General features: G+C 57.7%; 1 protein-coding gene across 2 annotated transcripts in view; it reads left to right on the top strand.

Moving 5' to 3' along the window:
- The first annotated feature begins 3,468 nt into the window (after positions 1–3,468).
- Positions 3,469–18,320, top strand: part of SRRM3 (serine/arginine repetitive matrix 3) — a 28,269-nt gene continuing 13,417 nt past the window's right edge. Inside the window, exons 1-5 of one of the 2 annotated variants that reach the window (XM_064394361.1) lie at positions 3,469–3,670; positions 4,292–4,457; positions 11,338–11,567; positions 14,619–14,720; positions 18,139–18,273. In XM_064394361.1, the coding sequence (XP_064250431.1) occupies positions 11,344–11,567; positions 14,619–14,720; positions 18,139–18,273 (461 nt within the window). In that variant the 5' untranslated portion in view covers positions 3,469–3,670; positions 4,292–4,457; positions 11,338–11,343. The remainder of the gene's footprint in view (positions 3,671–4,291; positions 4,458–11,337; positions 11,568–14,618; positions 14,721–18,138; positions 18,274–18,320) is intronic. The other variant, XM_064394360.1, reaches the window with a different exon arrangement.

An 18,320-nucleotide genomic window follows, 5' to 3' on the forward strand; every position in this document is an offset into this window, starting at 1 on the left:
CCTGTCCTTGCCATGCCAGCTCTCCCCGTGCTGCTTTTCCATCCCTCATTTCTTTGTTTCCCAGCCCCTGATGCATTATTCAGCGCTGCGGGGTGCTGGGGAGATAATGGTGCTGCAAAGGGCATGGGCTCACACTGGCCATGCTGGGTTTTCTGTCATGGGCTGATTTTCCCCTCCAGCATTAAGCCAGGAATAGTCCTGGCCACGCAGGAGGTTCCTCCTGGGAGGTGACATCTGCTGTCAGCCCTGGGGGGACATGGCAGGGACAAAGGTAGGAGCAGGGGGAGGCAGCAGTGGCCCTGGCAGTGCTCCAGGGGCTGCACCTCCCAAATTTTTTAATGGAGTTTAATAGAGACACAGGTCCAGCACATGGCCCCTCTTTCTGTAGTCCTGACATGGATAATGGATGCAGATGCAGGTTTTGCTCAGCAGATGTAGCAAACCACCCCAAACTGTTGATTAACCCTTGTGGAAGAGGGTGCTCGTGCCCTCCAACCCTGTTTGTGTCTGGGCACTGGGAAGCCCCAGCTGGACCTGTCCCCAAGTCTTGCTGCCACCTCAGCCTGTGCACAGGGACGGGGAGGAAGGTGAGGGGTGGAGGGCTGGTGTTGCTGGCAGCATTTTGGCTCCTGGGTCTGTCCTCCCTCAGGAAACAGCATCACCCAGCCTCCACCTGGGAGCTGTGGAGGCATCCCCACCAGGACAGGCCTCTCCAGCCTGGCTGCCCCCACGAAAGCTCCCTTTAGACCCCATCTCTGGCTTCCCATCCCTGTCCCTGCAGAAACCCCCTGCCCAAATCCTGCTCTGGGGCCAAATCCTCCATGGAGTGACGGCCAGGTGCTCTTGTTGGGCTCTGCTTGGGAGGCTGCAGCCACATTCAGGAGGGAGCTGTGGTCCCAGGGGATGCAGAGCCCAGGCAGTGCAGGGAAACTGAGCCAGGGGTGGGACCAGTGTCCCCAGCCAGGTGTGTTTGGTGTCCCTGCCAGAGCAGCCGGGGTGAAATCAGAGTGTTTTGGGAATATAAACCCTGGCCATGACCACACTGGGCAGTTTTGAGGTGGTTTAGGGGAGGTTTGGGAGCTTTTCCCCTTCTTTGGTTTCACCGTTTCCTGTCTGCTGAGGAGGGCGAGTGCTCGGCACCACTGAAGGAAATGAAAATTAATTATGGGCTCATTAGCACGGACTCATTACCTGAGCTGCGGCACTGGGGATCCCACTGGGGACCCAACACCTCCCAAATCACCACAGCCCCCCAAAGCCCCCACACTGCCAGGGTGGGGGTGTTCCAGGTGCTCCCAGACAGTGCTGGAGAATCAGCTGGGAGCTGGGCAGGGCTGGGGACACTGGGCTGGAACTGGGGGAACTCTGGGGGCATCGTGGTGGGGAGGTAAAGGGTGGGATGGAACTCAGGCTGGAATATGGGGTGGGATGGGGTTCAGAGTGGGATATGAGATGGGATACAGGGTGGAATGAAATGCAGGGTGGGGTTTAGGATGGGAGATGGGATGGGATGGGATGGGATGGGATGGGATGGGATGGGATGGGATGGGATGGGATGGGATGGGATACAAGGTGTGGTATGGGATGGGATGCAGAGTGGAATATGGGATGGGATACTGGGGGGAGCTCTGTGGAAGGATGGGGGCTCTGTGGAGGGATCAAAGGGGCTGTGGAAGAATGAGGGGGGTCTGTGTAATGATGGGGGGCTCTGTGTAAGTTCGGGGCTCTGTGTAAGGATGACAGGGTTCTGTGTAAGTTTGGGGATCTATATACGTACAGGATTCTTTGTAATTTCGGGGCTCTCTGTAAGTTCGGGGCTCTGTAAATCCGGGGTGTGTAATTTCGGGGCTCTGTGTAAGTACAATTCTCTCTGTGATTTCGGGGTTCTCTGTGATTTCGGGGCTCTGTGTAAATTCGGGGTGTGTGATTTCGGGGCTCTCTGTAAATTCAGGGTGTGTAAATTCGGGGCTCTCTGTAATTTCGGGGCTCTGTGTGAGTACAATGCTCTGTGTGATTTCGGGCCTCTGTGTAAATACAATGCTCTGTGTGATTTTGGGGCTCTGTAAATTCTGGGTGTGTGATTTTGGGACTCTGTGATTTCGGGGCACTGTGAATTCGGGGTGTGTGATTTCGGGGCTCTGTGTAATTTCGGGGCTCTGTGTAATTTCGGGGCTCTCTGTAAGTACAATGCTCTGTGTGATTTCGGGGCTCTCTGTAATTTCTGGGCTCTGTGTCAGTACAATTCTCTCTGTAATTTCGGGGCTCTGTGTGATTTTGGGGCTCTGTGTGAGTACAATTCTCTCTGTAATTTCGGGGCTCTCTGTGATTTCGGGGCTCTGTGTAAGTACAATGCTCTCTGTAATTTCGGGGCTCTCTGTAAGTACAATGCTCTCTGTAAGTACAATTCTCTCTGTGATTTCGGGGCTCCCTGTCAGTACAATTCTCTGTGTAATTTCGGGGCTCTGTGTAAGTACAATGCTCTGTGTTAGTACAATGCTCTGTGTGATTTCGGGGCTCTGTGTCAGTACAATTATCTCTGAAATTTCGGGGCTCTGTGTGAATACAATTCTCTCTGTAATTTCGGGGCTCTCTGTGATTTCGGGGCTCTGTGTGAATACAATTCTCTCTCTAATTTCGGGGCTCTCTGTGTGATTTCGGGGCTCTGTGTGAGTACAATTCTCTGTGTCAGTACAATTCTCTCTCTAATTTCGGGGCTCTCTGTGATTTCGGGGCTCTGTGTCAGTACAATTCTCCGTGTCAGTACAATTCTCTCTGTGATTTCGGGGCTCCGTGTCAGTACAATTCTCTCTGTGATTTCGGGGCTCTGTGTCAGTACAATTCTCTCTGTGATTTCGGGGCTCTGTGTCAGTACAATGCTCTGTGTTAGTACAATGCTCTGTGTGATTTCGGGGCTCTGTGTCAGTACAATGCTCCGTGTCAGTACAATTCTCTCTCTAATTTCGGGGCTCTCTGTAATTTCGGGGCTCTCTGTGATTTCGGGGCTCTGTGTCAGTACAATTCTCTCTGTGATTTCGGGGCTCTGTGTCAGTACAATTCTCTCTGTGATTTCGGGGCTCTGTGTCAGTACAATGCTCTGTGTGATTTCGGGGCTCTGTGTCAGTACAATTCTCTCTGTGATTTCGGGGCTCTGTGTCAGTACAATTCTCTCTCTAATTTCGGGGCTCTCTGTGATTTCGGGGCTCTGTGTCAGTACAATTCTCTCTGTGATTTCGGGGCTCTGTGTCAGTACAATTCTCTCTGTGTCAGTACAATTCTCTCTGTGATTTCGGGGCTCTGTGTCAGTACAATTCTCTCTGTGTCAGTACAATTCTCTCTGTGTCAGTACAATTCTCTCTGTGATTTCGGGGCTCTCCAGTGCCGGGGTGCCGGCGCGGCGGGTGCAGCGCGCCCTCCGGGCGGCAGGCGGCGCTGCGGGCGGGGCGCGCTCCCGCGGCGGGCGCTCCGCGCGGGCGGCTCCGTGTGCCGGAGCTGTCCAGCACTTCAGCAGGGGCCGCGCCGGGGCCGCGCGGGAGGGGCCGCGGCCGCGGGACCCCCGGCACCCCCGGCTCCCCCTGCTCCCCGGGCTCCCCCGGCACCCACCGGCACCCCCGGCACCCCCCGGACCGACAGCGACCCAGCGGGGCCGGGCCCAGCGGGACGGCGGGGCGAGGTGAGGCGCGGCCGGGCCCGGGGCTGTGGGGCCGGGCAGGGAGCGGAGCGGGCGGTGGGACCGTGCTGGGCCCTGAGGGGGACGCTGGGAGGGGCAGGGGGTGCGGGAGGACCGAGCCCCCCCCTCCCATCGGGTGGTGCTGGGGACAGGCGGGTGACGACCCCCGGTGTGGGGATTTGGGGGTGCGGGGCTCCTGGGGGGGCTGGGAATGGGGGTCTGCAAAGGGACGTGCATGGAAAAGGCGTGCGTGGTGCTGTGGGTGCCGGGACAGCTGCGGACCCCACCGGCAGGGGTGTGCCAGGGGGTCCCCCCGTGAGGTTGGATGCTCCTGGGGGTGTGGGATGGGGTGAGGAGTCTGGAGGTGAGGCGCTTTTTGGGGTACAGGCGCTTTTTGGGGTACAGGGGGCCCCTCCAGGGATGCGGGTGTGCTGGGGAGTGGCTGGGGGGGCACCCACATCCCTCCAGACAGGCTGGACTGGGACAGTGGGTGACCCCCAGCAGTAGATTTTGGCTGGGAAGGACGGGACGGGGATGATCCCTCAGCAGATGCTGGTGCCTTGTGCGGTGCAGGTTGGAGACGAGGCAGGGACAAGGTTCCCAAAGCCCCTTTTTGTGCTGCAGGGACCCCAGGCTGTGCTGGGGAGGGTTTGGCTGAGGAGATTTCAAACCCTGCGGGTGTTGCACGAGGGAAGGAGAGGGGGCAAGGCTTGGCAGCAAGGAACCACAGCAGCAACTCAACCGCTCGTCTTTTGGGAGTGTTTTGTGCTTCTCCTTCCCAGATCAGGAGGTTTGTCCCCAGGGATGTCCGGGCTGTGCCGTGCAGGGGGCTGGTGGTGGGTCAGGCCGTGGCTCAGGGGGAGCAGGTGGCTTTCAGAGGACACAGGTTCATTCATTTCCTCCAGAGCAAGATTTCAGACTGGATGTGTCTCGGTTTGCCTGTGCTCCCACTGCTGTAGGGGGGTCACCTGGGAGCTGGCAGCATCTGGGGATGTCTCAGGTTGGTGACAAATGTCAAGGACCTTCTCCGAGGGTGCAGATGCTCACTGGTTTCCTTGTCCTGGCATGTGGATTCTTCTCTGGCAGGAGCACAGGGACACCCCCGCTGGGGGGGATTGTGGGGACAGTGTTTGTGTCCCCACACACATCGTCATCTCTGTCCCACTCTGCCAGCGTGGCCTCACGCAGTGCCACCCTCTGTGTCTCATCTGCTTTCCCCAGAATCCCCCTGGCATCCCACCTGCCTCCCCCTGCCCCAGGACCCATCCTGACAGTGTGTGTAGGGAATGTTGGGGGCTTCCAGAGCCACAGGCTGGGCAGGTTTGAAGGGAACCTTTGGTCCTTGGTCACTGCTGGCAATGCAAGCAAGGCTTTTTCCAGGCAGAGGGGCGCAGGGGTCTTGGTTGGCTTTGTCTCTGGCGCCAAGAAAATGATGCTTTTCCCCTGGACAAAGGGTCTCGTGCCCCAGATCCTGTTGTGGGTGGGTGTGTGGCAGCAGGTCCTGGGGGCTGCTGGCAGAGGGAGCACAGGGTGCTCACCCTGTTTCTCTGGGCAGGGGCTGCCTGCGGGGTGCAGGTCACCCTGTGGGATTAGTGCTTATGCTGAGGGTCTGCCGGATGTGGGGGTCCCCCATCCCCAGAGCCCGTTCTCCTCCTCCTCCTCCTTCCTGTCTCCCAGCTCCCGTTTTCCCCGGCCAGGTGGCCCGTGGCTTATATAATGTGCTCAAACCCCGGAATAGCTCCTCCCGTTACACAACCACCCAGCCAGGCACGGGAGGGGGTGCTGGGGGGGATTCCCGGCTGGATGCTCCCCCTGCACTGGCCGTGACCCCCCTCCACCTGCAGTGCTCAGCTCCGGGGGTTGTTCACCGGGATTGTGTCCCCATTGGGGAAGGTGACCTCATTGTGACAGTCATCCCCCTGCTGCTCCATGTGCTCAATAATTGCTTTTATTTGTAGTAGTGTAATTACTCCCCTTCCTCACAGGGGCCTCGGGCTGACTGTTCCTCCCCCTGACTCCTTGCCCAGCAAAGCAAATGGCCCCAAAGGTGCAAAAGCTGGGGTGGCTGTTCCCCCTCTCCATCCCCTTTCCTTGTTTAAGCACCTCCTGTTGGGGAAGGTCGGGCAGGGCATTCCCAAGGGGATGAGGGAAGAGTGGCCAAAGGGGTACAGAGCTGGGGATCCCACAGGAAAAGCCATCACCTGGATCTGCTGCCTCTCCACTCAGCATGGGGGGATTGCTGTTGCCACGTGGATGTGCTGCTCCTTTCCCTCATCCCTGATTCAGGAATGGGGTCACTGCCTGGGTCCTGGGGCTGCTCCCTATCACGGGGTGACCCCTTTCCCACCAGCTCTTCTCCAGCCAGAGCTGAGAATGGAGCTCCTCAATAGCCCAAGGGGTTTGGGCTGGGGGGGCTTCAGCCACGGCATTTTGGGGACAAGAGTAAATCCTGGCTCCTCACCCTCCATCTGCCCTTTTCCCTGGATCATCTCCAGGGGATCTCTGTGCCCACACCCCCGGATGCTTGTCCGGTGTGGGACCAGTCCCCAACCCTGGCTCCCCCATCCCTACATCCCCAAGCCAGGAAGGAGCCCAGTTGCTTAGCAACTGTTTAGCTTCTCCACCAGCCTCCTCATCTATTTTAAAATATATATGTATTTTTATATATATATTATATATATATCTGCACAGACGTAGGTATGCACACGCATCTGCAGCTCCTGACCCCCCAGCCAGCATCCATATATTCTTTACTAATTGCTTTAAAGTCTGTGAGGTGTCAAATTCTCTTCAGGCAGCTATAGGAAAAGATGCCCTGGGCTTGGGGAAACAGGGATGGAAGCACTGGGAGGGCTGTCACCAATCCATTCCCACTGCCCCTTCCCGCGGGCATCCTCCCCATGCCTTGGGGCTGGAGGGCAGCGCTAACGAGCCCAGAATGGCTGCACTTTTAAAGCTACATTTGCCTTTTTTCCTCGCTCTTGAAGGTCTGACTCACAGTTTTTGGCACTGAGAGGCAGCTCCGGAGAAGGTCAGCCCAATTAATGGCAGCAGCCCCGGACTTTTCCTCCTTGTAACTCCAGCTGGGTGTTAGAGGAGGCTGGCTGCCTGGCCATGATGTTCTGGCATATTTTGTGTCCTGAAAAAAAAAAGATCTTCTCCCAGCTGTCGCCACAGCACAGACGGGGAGCAGCCTGGGATGGGGCTGTGCCTGCTGGGGGACAGGGTTCTGCTTTCAGTCAGTGGTGGGGTGTCCTGCTGAGATCCCAACAGGCAGGAGAACCACGGGGACCACCCCTCTCAGCCTCTCTGGAGTGACTGGAGCATCCTCACCTCATCCGGGCTGTCTCTGCCGTGCTGGGACCGAGCTCTGGCACGCTCGGTGCACGAGTGGTCCGGGGAGCCGCCGTCCTGGGCGCTGTGCCCACATCCCGTGCCCGCATCCCGGCACGCGGGTGCTCCCGGCTGGTGCAGCTGGATGTGGCGAGAATTAATGGAGCACCGGCCGGAGGCGGCTTTAATTAGCACCGAGGCACGGCGAGGGGGCAGGAGGACCGCTGCCGCCTTTCCCCGGCGAGGGAGAGACGCCGGGAGAGCATCCAGGCACCCGCGAGGGCATCCAGGCACCCGGGAGAGCGTCCGGGCCCCGCCGGCCCCGCTGCCGTCCCCGCTCCCCCCGGAGCCGCTCCAGCCGCAGTACGGCGGCCGGGCCCTGCGGCGGCTGCTCAGCGCCGGGGCTGCGGGCACGGCCCGGGGCTCAGCGCGGCCCAAGGGGCATCTCAGCAGAGCCGGCTGGGAAGGGGTTTGTTCTGGGATGGGAAATAAAAAAAAAGGCCAAAGCAGTTTGATGAAATAATGCTCTTTCCCCCATCATTTTGCTTTTTTCTTTTCGGGCTGGAGTTCTGAGCCTGTGAGCTGGACAAAGCCAGGTGGGACAGCCCCGGGGCTGGGACATGGGGACGGTCACATCCTGGGGCCACCCCAGCCCACAGGGAGCGAGCTCCATTCAGAGCTTGGCTGGAAACCAGCAGCCCCAAAGCCTGGCAGGATGGTGAGGCTGGGCCTTGCACCCCGAGCTGGCAGGGCCTGTCCTGGCTGTGTGACAGGGGCACAGTGCAGTGTGTCTGTCCTTCTGTCTGTCCTGGCAGTCTCTGAGCTGGTACTGAGGGTGCCCAGCCCTCCACACCCTGGGTGTGATTCAGCATGGCTGGGGAGGGAGGGTGAGGAGGCATGGGATGGAGGGTGAGGAGGAAGAGAATGGAGAAGAGGGATGAAGTTGGTATATGGGGATGAGGAGGAAAATGGACAATAGGGATGGGGATGGAGAATGGGGATGAGGATGGTGGATGGGAAGGATGATGAGGAAGGGGATGAGGAGGAGGATGAGGTTGGAATTTGGGGATGAGATTGAAGATAGGGATGGAGGAGGGGGCATCTCTGAGCACTTCCAAAAGCTCTAATCCAGGTATCAGAAGGCACCTGCAAGCTGAAAAGCTGGATTGACCTCCCCAGGGCCCAAGGTGGCACGTAGGAGGAGGATCAGGATCCCAAAATACGTGGGCGAATGCCTGGTTAATATGGGAAAAGGAGGATTTGCTCAGGAGTCTCCCCAGCAGCTCCAGCCCATGGTGCCAGGGGGTTTGGGCCCTCCTGGGTGGCAGTAAGGGAATTTGGGAGCTGGGAATGGATGCCAGCAACTGTCCCCAGCTACATCCTGCAGCCTTTGGGAGTGTGTGGAGACACAGAGCTCACCCCAGGATCCCTCCTCTCCCTCTGGGCAAGGCAGCCAGGCAGTGGCTGCCAGTGATTGATGTTTTGTGGGTAATTACTGCAGATAATGAAATATTTAACCATCATCTTTATTATCGGGGTAGCGCCGAGCCGGGCGGGAAACCACTGCTGTTTGGCCAGGGCTGTGCTCATGGGTTTGGTGCTGATTTTGGTGCTGGCACAGCCAGGTGGTCCCAGCGGATTGGGGTCGTGGTGGTGGCAGCCACTCTGTGTCCCTGAGCTGTCCCCTGTGAGTGCAGGCATCGCTGGGGCTCTCCTTGTGGGGCAGGGAGAGCACAGACCCAGCTGGGGGACATGGGCTCCCTCTGCCCTGATGCCTTGTCCCCATTGTCCCCAGCAGTGTAGGGCTGGCTCTGTCTGGCACCCAGGGATTTGCCTGGGCACCTTTGGAGAGCAGGGGGAGGGTTGTGGGTGGATTTTCCCCATTCCTTTGTTTCCCTGGCCATGCTGGGGCTGGTGGCAGCTCCCAGGCTGAGGGGACACTGGGGTCAGCACCATGTCTGTCCCCAGGCCAGCTCCACCTGCCTGGCCCCAGCTGCAGGGGGATTTCTCCAGCTCCATCCTTTTCATGGGAGCAGGGAGCATTTCCTGGTGGATCTGCACGCCTCCCCCACCATGCAGCCTTCTCTCACAGGTGCCCATCCAGCTGCCAGCTTGTCTCCATCTACCTGCCCAGCTCTCTATCCCACACACTCTCAAGGTTTTTCAGCAATGAATTTATCCACTGCTGGGCTCAGGATAAAATGAATTCCCACTGGGGACAAGCAAGCAGAGGCTGCTGCAGAAAGAATCCTCTCTCCTTCCCTGAGCCCCTCTGTGGGGAAAGGTTTCTAAGCAGGGAGCTTCCCCCTTTCCCCAACTTCCTTCCAGGTTTTTGGCTTCATGTCCTGATGACAGAAAGAGGGAGAGGAGCCCTCAAGGCAGGTTTTTCTGCAGCATCTCTCTGTTCTCCAGCCTGGAGCCATGCTGGGATATGGAGGGGGCTGGGTTCAGGGTGGGAAGGGAGGGCTGAGCAGGGCTGTGGGGTGTCATGGGGTTTGAAATGGGGGTGCTGCAGGCAAGGGGGGACCAGGGGACCCTCCAGGTGCAGGGATGAGCATCCAGGAGTGCAGACTCCTGGCTGGCTCCTGCTGCACCAGCAGGATCTCCCCTGTGCCTCTGTGGAAATAAAGGCTGCTGACTCCTCTCTGCATGGTAGTAATGGGGGGTGGCAAGGGGAGGAAGGAAAAAAAGCCTTGTAATTAAGCACTCAGCTGCTGTTCTCCCTGGGCAGGCTTGTCAGGAGATAAATGACTGTGTGGGGCAGCCAGAGGCAGCAGGAGAGTCAGGGATGTCCTGTGGAGATGCTGTGGGGTGGGAGACACCTTCTGGCCAGGCTGGGATCCCCACCACACCAGGGGGGGCTCCGGGGTATTTTCTCTTCTCAAACAGCAAAGAAACCTCATCAAATCTTCTTGTGGCTGGTCTGCATTCTCACCCTGGCTCTGTCTCAGCTGGCCTGGCCACAGAAAGCTCTGAACTGCCTGGTGTCCTGGTGGAATGGCACACTGGGAATGACAAACCTTTCCTGGGCTTGAAACAGTGCGGATCAGCCCATGGTCCATCTGCCCTTCCTGCTTCTGCTGGGCTTAGGGATGCCTCCTTCCCCGGGCCAGTGTTTGCCCCATCCTCCATGGGCAGGGGCAAACCTCCATGGGTGTGCCAGCCACCCAAGGATTGCTGTTTCCTGCTTAGGAGATGGCATGCAGGCATCACCCATCCTTGGAAAAGCTTCTCCAGCATGATCCCTGGGATAGAAACACCTCAGAGAAGTGGCTTTTTGTCAAAAGCTGCCTCTCCAAGCCCAAATCCAGCTTGGAGAGTGAGGCAGGATGCTCTGCCTTTGCTCCTGATCGTTTCTCTTTGTCCAGGGCTCCTGTAAAGGCAAGGTGGTGCCTCTGCAGCCTGGTGGAGCTGGTGGTTAAGGCAGCAGATCTCCAGAGGGAGCATCCCATACTCGGGAGAGGGCTGGAGTGCTGGGGCAGGGCAGGACAGCGAGGAATGGGTGCTCAGCCATGCGCTGATGGCCCGAGGGCGCTGACACAGGGCTGTGTCTGTCTGCTTGATCCAGGAGATTTGGGAGCATCTCCTCCCTCCGGCTCGGGGAGCATCAGCCAGAGCCTCAGCACGGCAGTGCTGCTTGGGAACAGTTGTCCTCTTCCAGGGGTTATTTCTGGAGCCAAGTGAGGACACATTGACTGTGTGGTGGAAAGAGGAGCAGAGACACGTGAAGGTGAAGGAGCAGGGAGAAGGCAGGGGGGCAGCAGCTGGTGGGGACCCTCATCTCCCCTTGCAGCCCACACTGGGCCGTGCCAGAGGATGCCAGGCCATAGCCAAAGAGTGCCAGGCCATGGCCCAACAGCATCAGCAAGTGTTTGCTGCCTGAGCCAGACCACAGGATGTCCCACCACTGCAACCAATCCAGCCAGTGCAGCTGGGAAATGCAAGGGGGTATCTGAGGTCTTTGGGTGCCTAGAGGGCTGTGAGGGTGGAGACCTGTCCCTGCTCCAAACCCACACTGGCCCCCCCAATGGGGTTCATGGGGTCCATGTCCTGCTGCTGTTTTGGGCCACACAAACCACCCCTGGCCAGGTTTTTCCAATACAAGGCTGGAGCAGAGCATCCTCCTCTCTTTCCCAGGAGCCAGCCCTCTTGTCATGGTGACAGAAGTAGCCCCAGCCTTGCTTCTGAAGCAAGGTGCAGGGACGTCTAGTCACTGTCCCCATCATCCTGCTTTCAAGACTGATTTTACCCTCGGGTCCTACAGGGCCCCCTCACTGTCACGGGGTGGGAGGGGAAGCAGGGCAGGGTCTGACCCTGACTCCTTCTCTCCCTCCCAGGCAATCATGGCTCTCTACAACAATGGGGCTGACGTGCCTTCGCCCCAGGAAGCCTCCAACGGCTTCCCCCAGCCCGGTGCCTCAGGAACGTGGCACAAGGGCGAGGAGGAGGTGAGGCTGGTGGAGCCCAGCGTGGTGAAGAAGGCTCACCGGGAAATCCTGGACCACGAGCGCAAGCGGCGCGTGGAGCTCAAGTGCATGGAGCTGCAGGAGATGATGGAGGAGCAGGGGTGAGTGGTGGGGACGTCAGGGATGGGATCCTTTTGACCTGTTTGCACCTTGTTCTCCCCCTTTAAGAAATATCTTGATGTGGTAAATGTCACCATTTGGAAGTAAATCCACTTTTGGGTGAACCAAACAGCTTTGGTGGGTTGGTCTGTGGTGGGAAACGCCTAGGAGTTCATCCACTTGCCCTGCTTGGAAGTTTGGGCTCCCAGTTTGTCCTGCAGGGAAAGCTGAAGCAGGAAGGAGGAGTGAAGCTGTTCATGGATGTGCAACTCATCAGTGCCACCTATTCTGTGCCTCACATGCCTGGGATGTGAGATCCCAGAGGAAAGCTGGGGTTTGGTCACAGGAGAGGCTGGTTTGGGGCTTCAGTTTGCCCTGTTTTCCTTCCCCTCCCCAGTTTTGGGGTGATGGCACCCCCGGCCCCCATCCTGCCAGTGCCATGGCCAGGCACTGCAAGCTGCTCCCCAGCCTTTGCTCTCCCCTTGGGAAACAAAGGGATGGGGAAAACCACAAGGGGCTGAGGAACATCCCTTCCTGGGTGGCTAGAAGGGGCTGGGGGGCCAGAAAGGAGACCCCCATCCCTGCTGGGCAGGGCTGTGCTGTCTCTGAGCAGCCAAACATCCTGATCCCTCTGACAGCTCTCTAAAACCCGATGGATGGAGCAAATTCTTCAGCGCACTTGGGTAGATGGGAACTGGTATCAGCTGGGGAGAAGGAAAATGGATTGAGGGAAGGCTTCGCCAAGGCTTTCATTAAGAGTGCAAGCGTGACCTAGAATTAAATTGTCTCACACAGACTGGAATAATGATTGTGCCTAATTTGTCATTATGGAAATAAATAAGGCTGACCTGGCGCTTTGGGGAGCCCAGAGCCTCCTGTCGGGTTCCCGAGCCCTAGTAGGGATCTTACTACTGGTAGTAGCATTACTGCAATGGGTAATAGCAACACTGCAACCAGGATTGTTGTTATTGCTGTAATTGCTTTGCTGTTATTAAGGCTATTAATAACACTGATGATGGTGATACGCCAAAATGATAATATAATTACAGTAATAATCTTGGTCAACCTGCTTAATCCTCTGCCTGCTCTTCCCCTCCACACAGGGGCTTTCCAGGGGGGTTCCATGAGCAGGGATTTGCACCCCTGAGGTTTGTGCCTGCACCAGGGGCAGCCTCCTGGCCATGGCCTTGGGGGAGTTGCTGATGAGGGCAGAGCTCCAGGATGGATGTGAGTGTCAGCAGAGTGGGTTCTGCAGGGATTTAAGCTCTCCCATGTTTCCTTAAAGGCGCATGGCTCCTCCTGCCTGTGCTGGAGCTGGCTCCAGGCTGCCTGCACTGTTATTCCCTGCCTGCAGGCTGGATTCCTTGTCCAGAAAAGAAGTGTCAGCAAATTTTCTTTCTTTCCCAAATCGGTTCTGTATGTTAAATGCAAAAGCAGACCCCCTCCAAGAGGGTTATAAGCAGCACCAGGGGAATGCAGGAGGGAAAGGGCTGGTGATGCTCCTGCCTCCATCCCTGGAGGTGGTGGGGAGATCCTCGCCTTGGCCTCCCCCCACAGATTTGCTAATGGCCCAGCCACAGTGGCCCATCTGTCACCTCCTGTTCGGCCTCATGTCCCCTGTCCAAGAGCACCGGCCGTGTTCTTAATATGCTGCAGCAAATGCTGATCTCGGGCAGACATCTTCCTGCTGCTGTGGGCTGGCTGCTGTCCATGGGATGGCCGGGGCTCTCAGCTCTGTCCTTCTGGGGTGGCCACTCTGCCCAGCTGGGTGCACTGCCATCGAGGGAATGGAGCAGAGCAGCATTTGGGGGTGCTACCCTGGTTTTGGGGCTCCCCACACCCAGGTGCAAGGTGAGGGGAAGCAGGCTGCCTCCATACCTTATTATGAACCTTCCTTCTGTGTGGAGTGTGGCTGCAGAGTTAATGAGAGCCTTTCAGTGCAAATGAGTTTGTTAATATTAATTCCCCTCTCCTTGCTGTTCCCCTTCATGGACACTGCAGGAGGGGTGGGTGGTGCTGTGTGCCCTTCTTCACCCAGGGCACCCAGAGCACTGCAAGGGGCATCACTGTCCCCAGCACGGGCTGTGTGACGTGCCAGCCTTGGGGACTGCAGGGCTAGGCCTGGCTCTGGCATCCAGTTTCCTGACAGTGACACTGACTTCGTGACAGCGATGCTGATAGGGTGTGTTTTAAAGGGTGGGCCACGAGCAGCCCCTCTAGAGGCTGTGTCTGAGGACAGGGACACACACAGTGCCTGACCCCTTGCCTCCCAGGGTGGCAGTGTGGTGGTGACATGAGGTCCCTCTCCCTTCACCCTCTCCCCTGGGATGATGCCAAGAGCATCGTGGCTCTCTCCAGTACATCCTTCTGTTGGGATGTTTTTAGTTGAGGAGGATGCTCAGGTGCCCTTGTGCAGCCACGGGATGTGGCACAGGACCACCCCCACCCAGGGCTGTCACCTGTCCCTTCCCAGGGACACCTCGGGGACGGCAGGAGTGCCGTGGTTTGCAGTGGCTGTTCTCAGATGCCAGGACACAGTGATTAGTGTGTCTCGTTAATGACCCTGCGGTGCCTGAGTCAGCTCAGCAGTAGCACAGAGCTGGCACAGCTCTCAGGGACCCAGAGCATCAGGGGACGAGCAGGGGGAGCTCATGATGGGACAGAGATGCTGAGAGGGAACCCCAAAATCACTGGCTGCAGTGGTGGCACTGCCAAGAGGGTTTGGTGGGCACTTTCCCCAAAGCCTGGGGCGGTCACAGGGAATGGCAACCTCACAGTCATCCTTTTCTTCTCCCCCTTCTTGGTGTCCCTCCCTCTGCCAAGCACTGCTGGGAGAAGCAGGCAAGGGAGAGGAGGACACAGATAGTGGTGGCAGGGGACCGAGCAGAGGTCCTGCTGTCCTCCAGGCCCTGACGACTATCACCATGCCACCTCCCCTTTTGATTGGCCCCTCGGGCCGTGTGTCACTTCCAAAGGTACAGAGTTCCTCTGCAGGTCCATGGGGAGCCCATGCTCCAACCACAGCAGCCCTGACCACATCTTTGCCCATGCAGGTACTCCGAAGAGGAGATCCGACAGAAAGTGGGGACCTTTCGGCAAATGCTGATGGAGAAGGAGGGTGTGCTCACCAGGGAGGACCAGCACGGGCGCCACATGTAAGTCAGGCAGCTTCCAGCTGGTCCATCTGTGTGTCTCATCCCAGAGAGGCACGTCCTGGATTGCCTCTGAGCATCAGTGGGCAGGTGGGTGGGTGGATGAGGGTTTATCTAGGCATGGCTGGATAGATGGATGGACATGGAGAGGGTACAAAGGGATGGATGGATGGATGGATGGATGGATGGATGGATGGATGGATGGATGGATGGGTGTTGGCTTTGAGTCAATGTTTGTTTGATTTGATGGTTGGTTGGTTGGTTGGTTGGTTGGTTGGTTGGTTGGTTGGTTGGTTAATTTGGTGATTTAATGTCGGGTGGTTGATTTGATAGTTTGTTGGTTGATTGGTTTGTTGGTTGGTTGGCTATTCAGTCAGTTGGAGGCAGGAATTGCCCCTCTAAGGCAGTACCCTATCCCTGGAGAGGTTAAAGGTTATCCTGCACTGGTCGTTTGGAGACCTCTGGGTGCTGTGCAAAGGCCAGTGTTGCAATGCTCCAGTCCCAGAGGATGAAACCCAAGTGCAGAAGGTCTCAATGCTTGGCTCACCCTACCGGCCAGGGCCAGGGACCCCATGGAAGAAACTCCTCCAAGGAGATCCTGTACTGTTCCTCTGCTTCTAATCATTCCTCACAGTGCCTGGTCCTGGGGGGCTGCATCTGCCCTGGAAGGGAGCTTAGGGCTCAAGTTTGCTGTCCAAAGCAGCCTAGCTCCTGCTGGGGACATGCCAGTTGCTGCTCCTGCCCTGCACAGGACTATTCCCTGCCTCACCAGGGTCTACCCAGCTCGATGATGATTTATCAGTGCAATGCTTAATGGCCCAGGCAGCATGGCTGGCCTGGCGTGCACCATCCATCAGCCTGGAAACCAGGTCACTTGGGACAGGAATAGATGCTTCAGGTTCACTGAATATTAATGCTTCATTAGGGTCAGGAAATCAGGGCGAGGGGGGAGGCAGGGAAGCCATGGCAGCAGGGAGAGCCTCCCTCACACATGCCAGGCAGGGTGGGACACAGGGACATGGCTCTGCCCTGCCTGGATGTGGCTCATGGGCTTGGGATGGCATGAAACATTCAGGATCCTCCTCTAGGCAGGAAAAAACAAAGCATGGGGGAAACCAACCTGCCCAGGTCACTGAGCATCATGCCTGAGGTGTTAACAAGTGGCCTTTGCTGGTGGGGGCAGGAGTCATCTCCAGCGCATCTTCCTGGCAGGCTCGTTAGGGCCAGCGCTGTAACGAGCACGTGGGGAAAACAAAGGTGCCTGAAAGTTACCCAGGCAGCCCGGGCTGTCACCTTTACAGGCTTGGTTTTGCAAAATGAAGGGTAATCATTAAAGATTAGCCCCAGGGCTATAAATAATAGTGCTGAGCTGGAAGGAGCAGTCTCACAGCAGGGGATTGCTCAGAGGAGAGCAAAGCCAGAGGCACCTGAGGAGGCTCGTGGGAGCTGGGTCCAAAGGAGGTGGCTCCTCATGCTGCAGGGAGGATATCCTGCGTGCCAAAGGTCTCTGCTGCATGAAGAGGCTGGACAAGGGGGTTAAATAAGCTTTAAATAAAGAGCCTCAGCCCTTGTGGTGGCTGGGAGAGTGCTCAGCAGAACATCTTGTGGGCTGGTCCCACTCCAGCACCGCTCCGGGCTTTTACCGCTTGGTCCTTGGCTGCTGGGACTGTGAGTCTGAACCAGCTGGTCCTGTTTCAGAGCCAGTGCGAGGGCTCAGCATCGTCTGCATAACTCCCCAGGGAAAACTGAGGCACCGAGCAGAGCTGTGACCACCTGAGTCCCTGGCTTTGCTCTTTGTGCTCTCCCAGCTCCCGTCTCCGTGTGCACAGCTCGGTACAGCCCGGTCCCCAAGGAGAAGGGTTTGATGGACAGGCTGGTGGGATTGCAGACAAAGGCGAGCGTGTGCTGGGCAGGGAGGGATAATTGGAACAGCACAAGGCTGGTCTTGAGCTGCTGAGCACAGCTAATGGGTGAGATGCTGGCAGCAGGCTCCAGTGTGGAGCTCTGCCTGCTCACAGAGCAAAGACACACACAGAGAATTAACCCCGCTCCCTTCTCTCTTTGCCTCTTTTGTCCCCCTTCCCACGGTTGGGTGGGTGGTTGAAAGGCTGATTCTACCTCTGGGACATGGCCAAAGCAGGAGTCATGTGGAGAGGACCCAGCCAGCCATGGCTGTGGCACAGAAGGGAGCCCGAGTCCTGCTTGAGTGATCACCCATGGTTAGGGGGAGGGTGCCTCGTGCATAGTTTCGGTCCAAGACATTTCTAATTAGGTTAAACAGCCCATGGCCTGCCTGTGGCCAAGGATGCCAACACGTGCCACTGTCAGATCTGCAGTCTGGGACTGGGAGCTTCCCTCTTCTCAGGCAATGGCCAGGCTGCCAAGGGACTGATGCTGTGGGGCTGTGCTTCTCCACCAGCATCACTGACTGCTCCCCTCCAGGCTGGGAAGGGCAGAGGAGCCCACATGAGGTTTCTGAGGGCAAATCTCCCTTGGGAAGCAAACACCTGGGCTGCTGTGGTGTTGGGCACCCTCCACGCCTGTCCCCCTCTCTTAAGTTTCCTTCCAGAGCACCTGGATGTCCTCGTCCCTCTATGGGTGAGACGTCCTACATCCCTCAAGAGCAAATGAGAAGCTCCCTGTGGGTTTTGCTCCAGGGGATGATGGCAGAGCCAGCCCAGGGAGCTGGGGGCATCAGGGAGAGGTTGGGCAGGGACTCCTGAGACTGTCCTAGTCCAGCTGCCAGGCCTCTACCAAGCCCTGCCCACAGCCCCGGTAGTCAATGGCAACCTCATGCCGGTTTCCATGGCAGTGGGAAAAATTAATGCTGATGAAGTCACTCAGGGGAGAGAGAGAGACCCTGATGGCTCTAGGCATGATGTCCCCCCACCCCTTCTTCACCTGGTCCTAGGAGGGACATTGACCTGCCTGAAGCTGCAGTGCTGAGCTGGTGGCACTATGGGGTGCTGGCCTCAAAGCCCAGATCATCCTGGGCAGTTCCCACCTAAATTTCCACTGCTGGTCTTCTGCCAGCTCCTCTCACCTTATCCAGCCCCGCAACCACCTGGGCTGACCCAGCCACCTGCTCAGCCCCAGCACTTGAGCAAAGCCAAAAGGGGCTCAAACGAGCCTGAGACTGGGCCCTGTGGGGAGATGGTGGCCTGAGTCTCACAGTGTCCCTGTGCCAGCCTGGTGGGGATCTCTGCAGGGACTGGAGCCACAGGAATACCCTGAGCAGACCTTCACCCTGGGACTTTGCAGTGTGTGGACATGAAGGGACATGACCAAGATCCCCTGGGGATGCTGTGGCAGAGGCAATGTCCCCCAACCCCTGTAGCTGCTTTGGGGCTGCCCCAGCTGCTCCGCTGGGAAACAGGGAATGGGGATCCCCGAATTAATCCTGCTCTTCCTCCTTTGGCAGTGTGATAGAAAACCACCACGGGGCAGATGGGGAGGAGTACGAGGTGGAGTACCCTGGCTATGGAGAGGGCTGCCTGCTGCAGTGCGACTGCTCGGCCGAGTGCTACCGCGAGGACAGCGGCCACCGCGAGTACAGGTGTGTGTGGATTTTGGGACCTGCTCTGCACAGGGTCCCCATCCAGG

The sequence above is a fragment of the Passer domesticus genome, chromosome 19, assembly GCF_036417665.1.
Source record: "Passer domesticus isolate bPasDom1 chromosome 19, bPasDom1.hap1, whole genome shotgun sequence".
NCBI lineage: Eukaryota > Metazoa > Chordata > Aves > Passeriformes > Passeridae > Passer > Passer domesticus.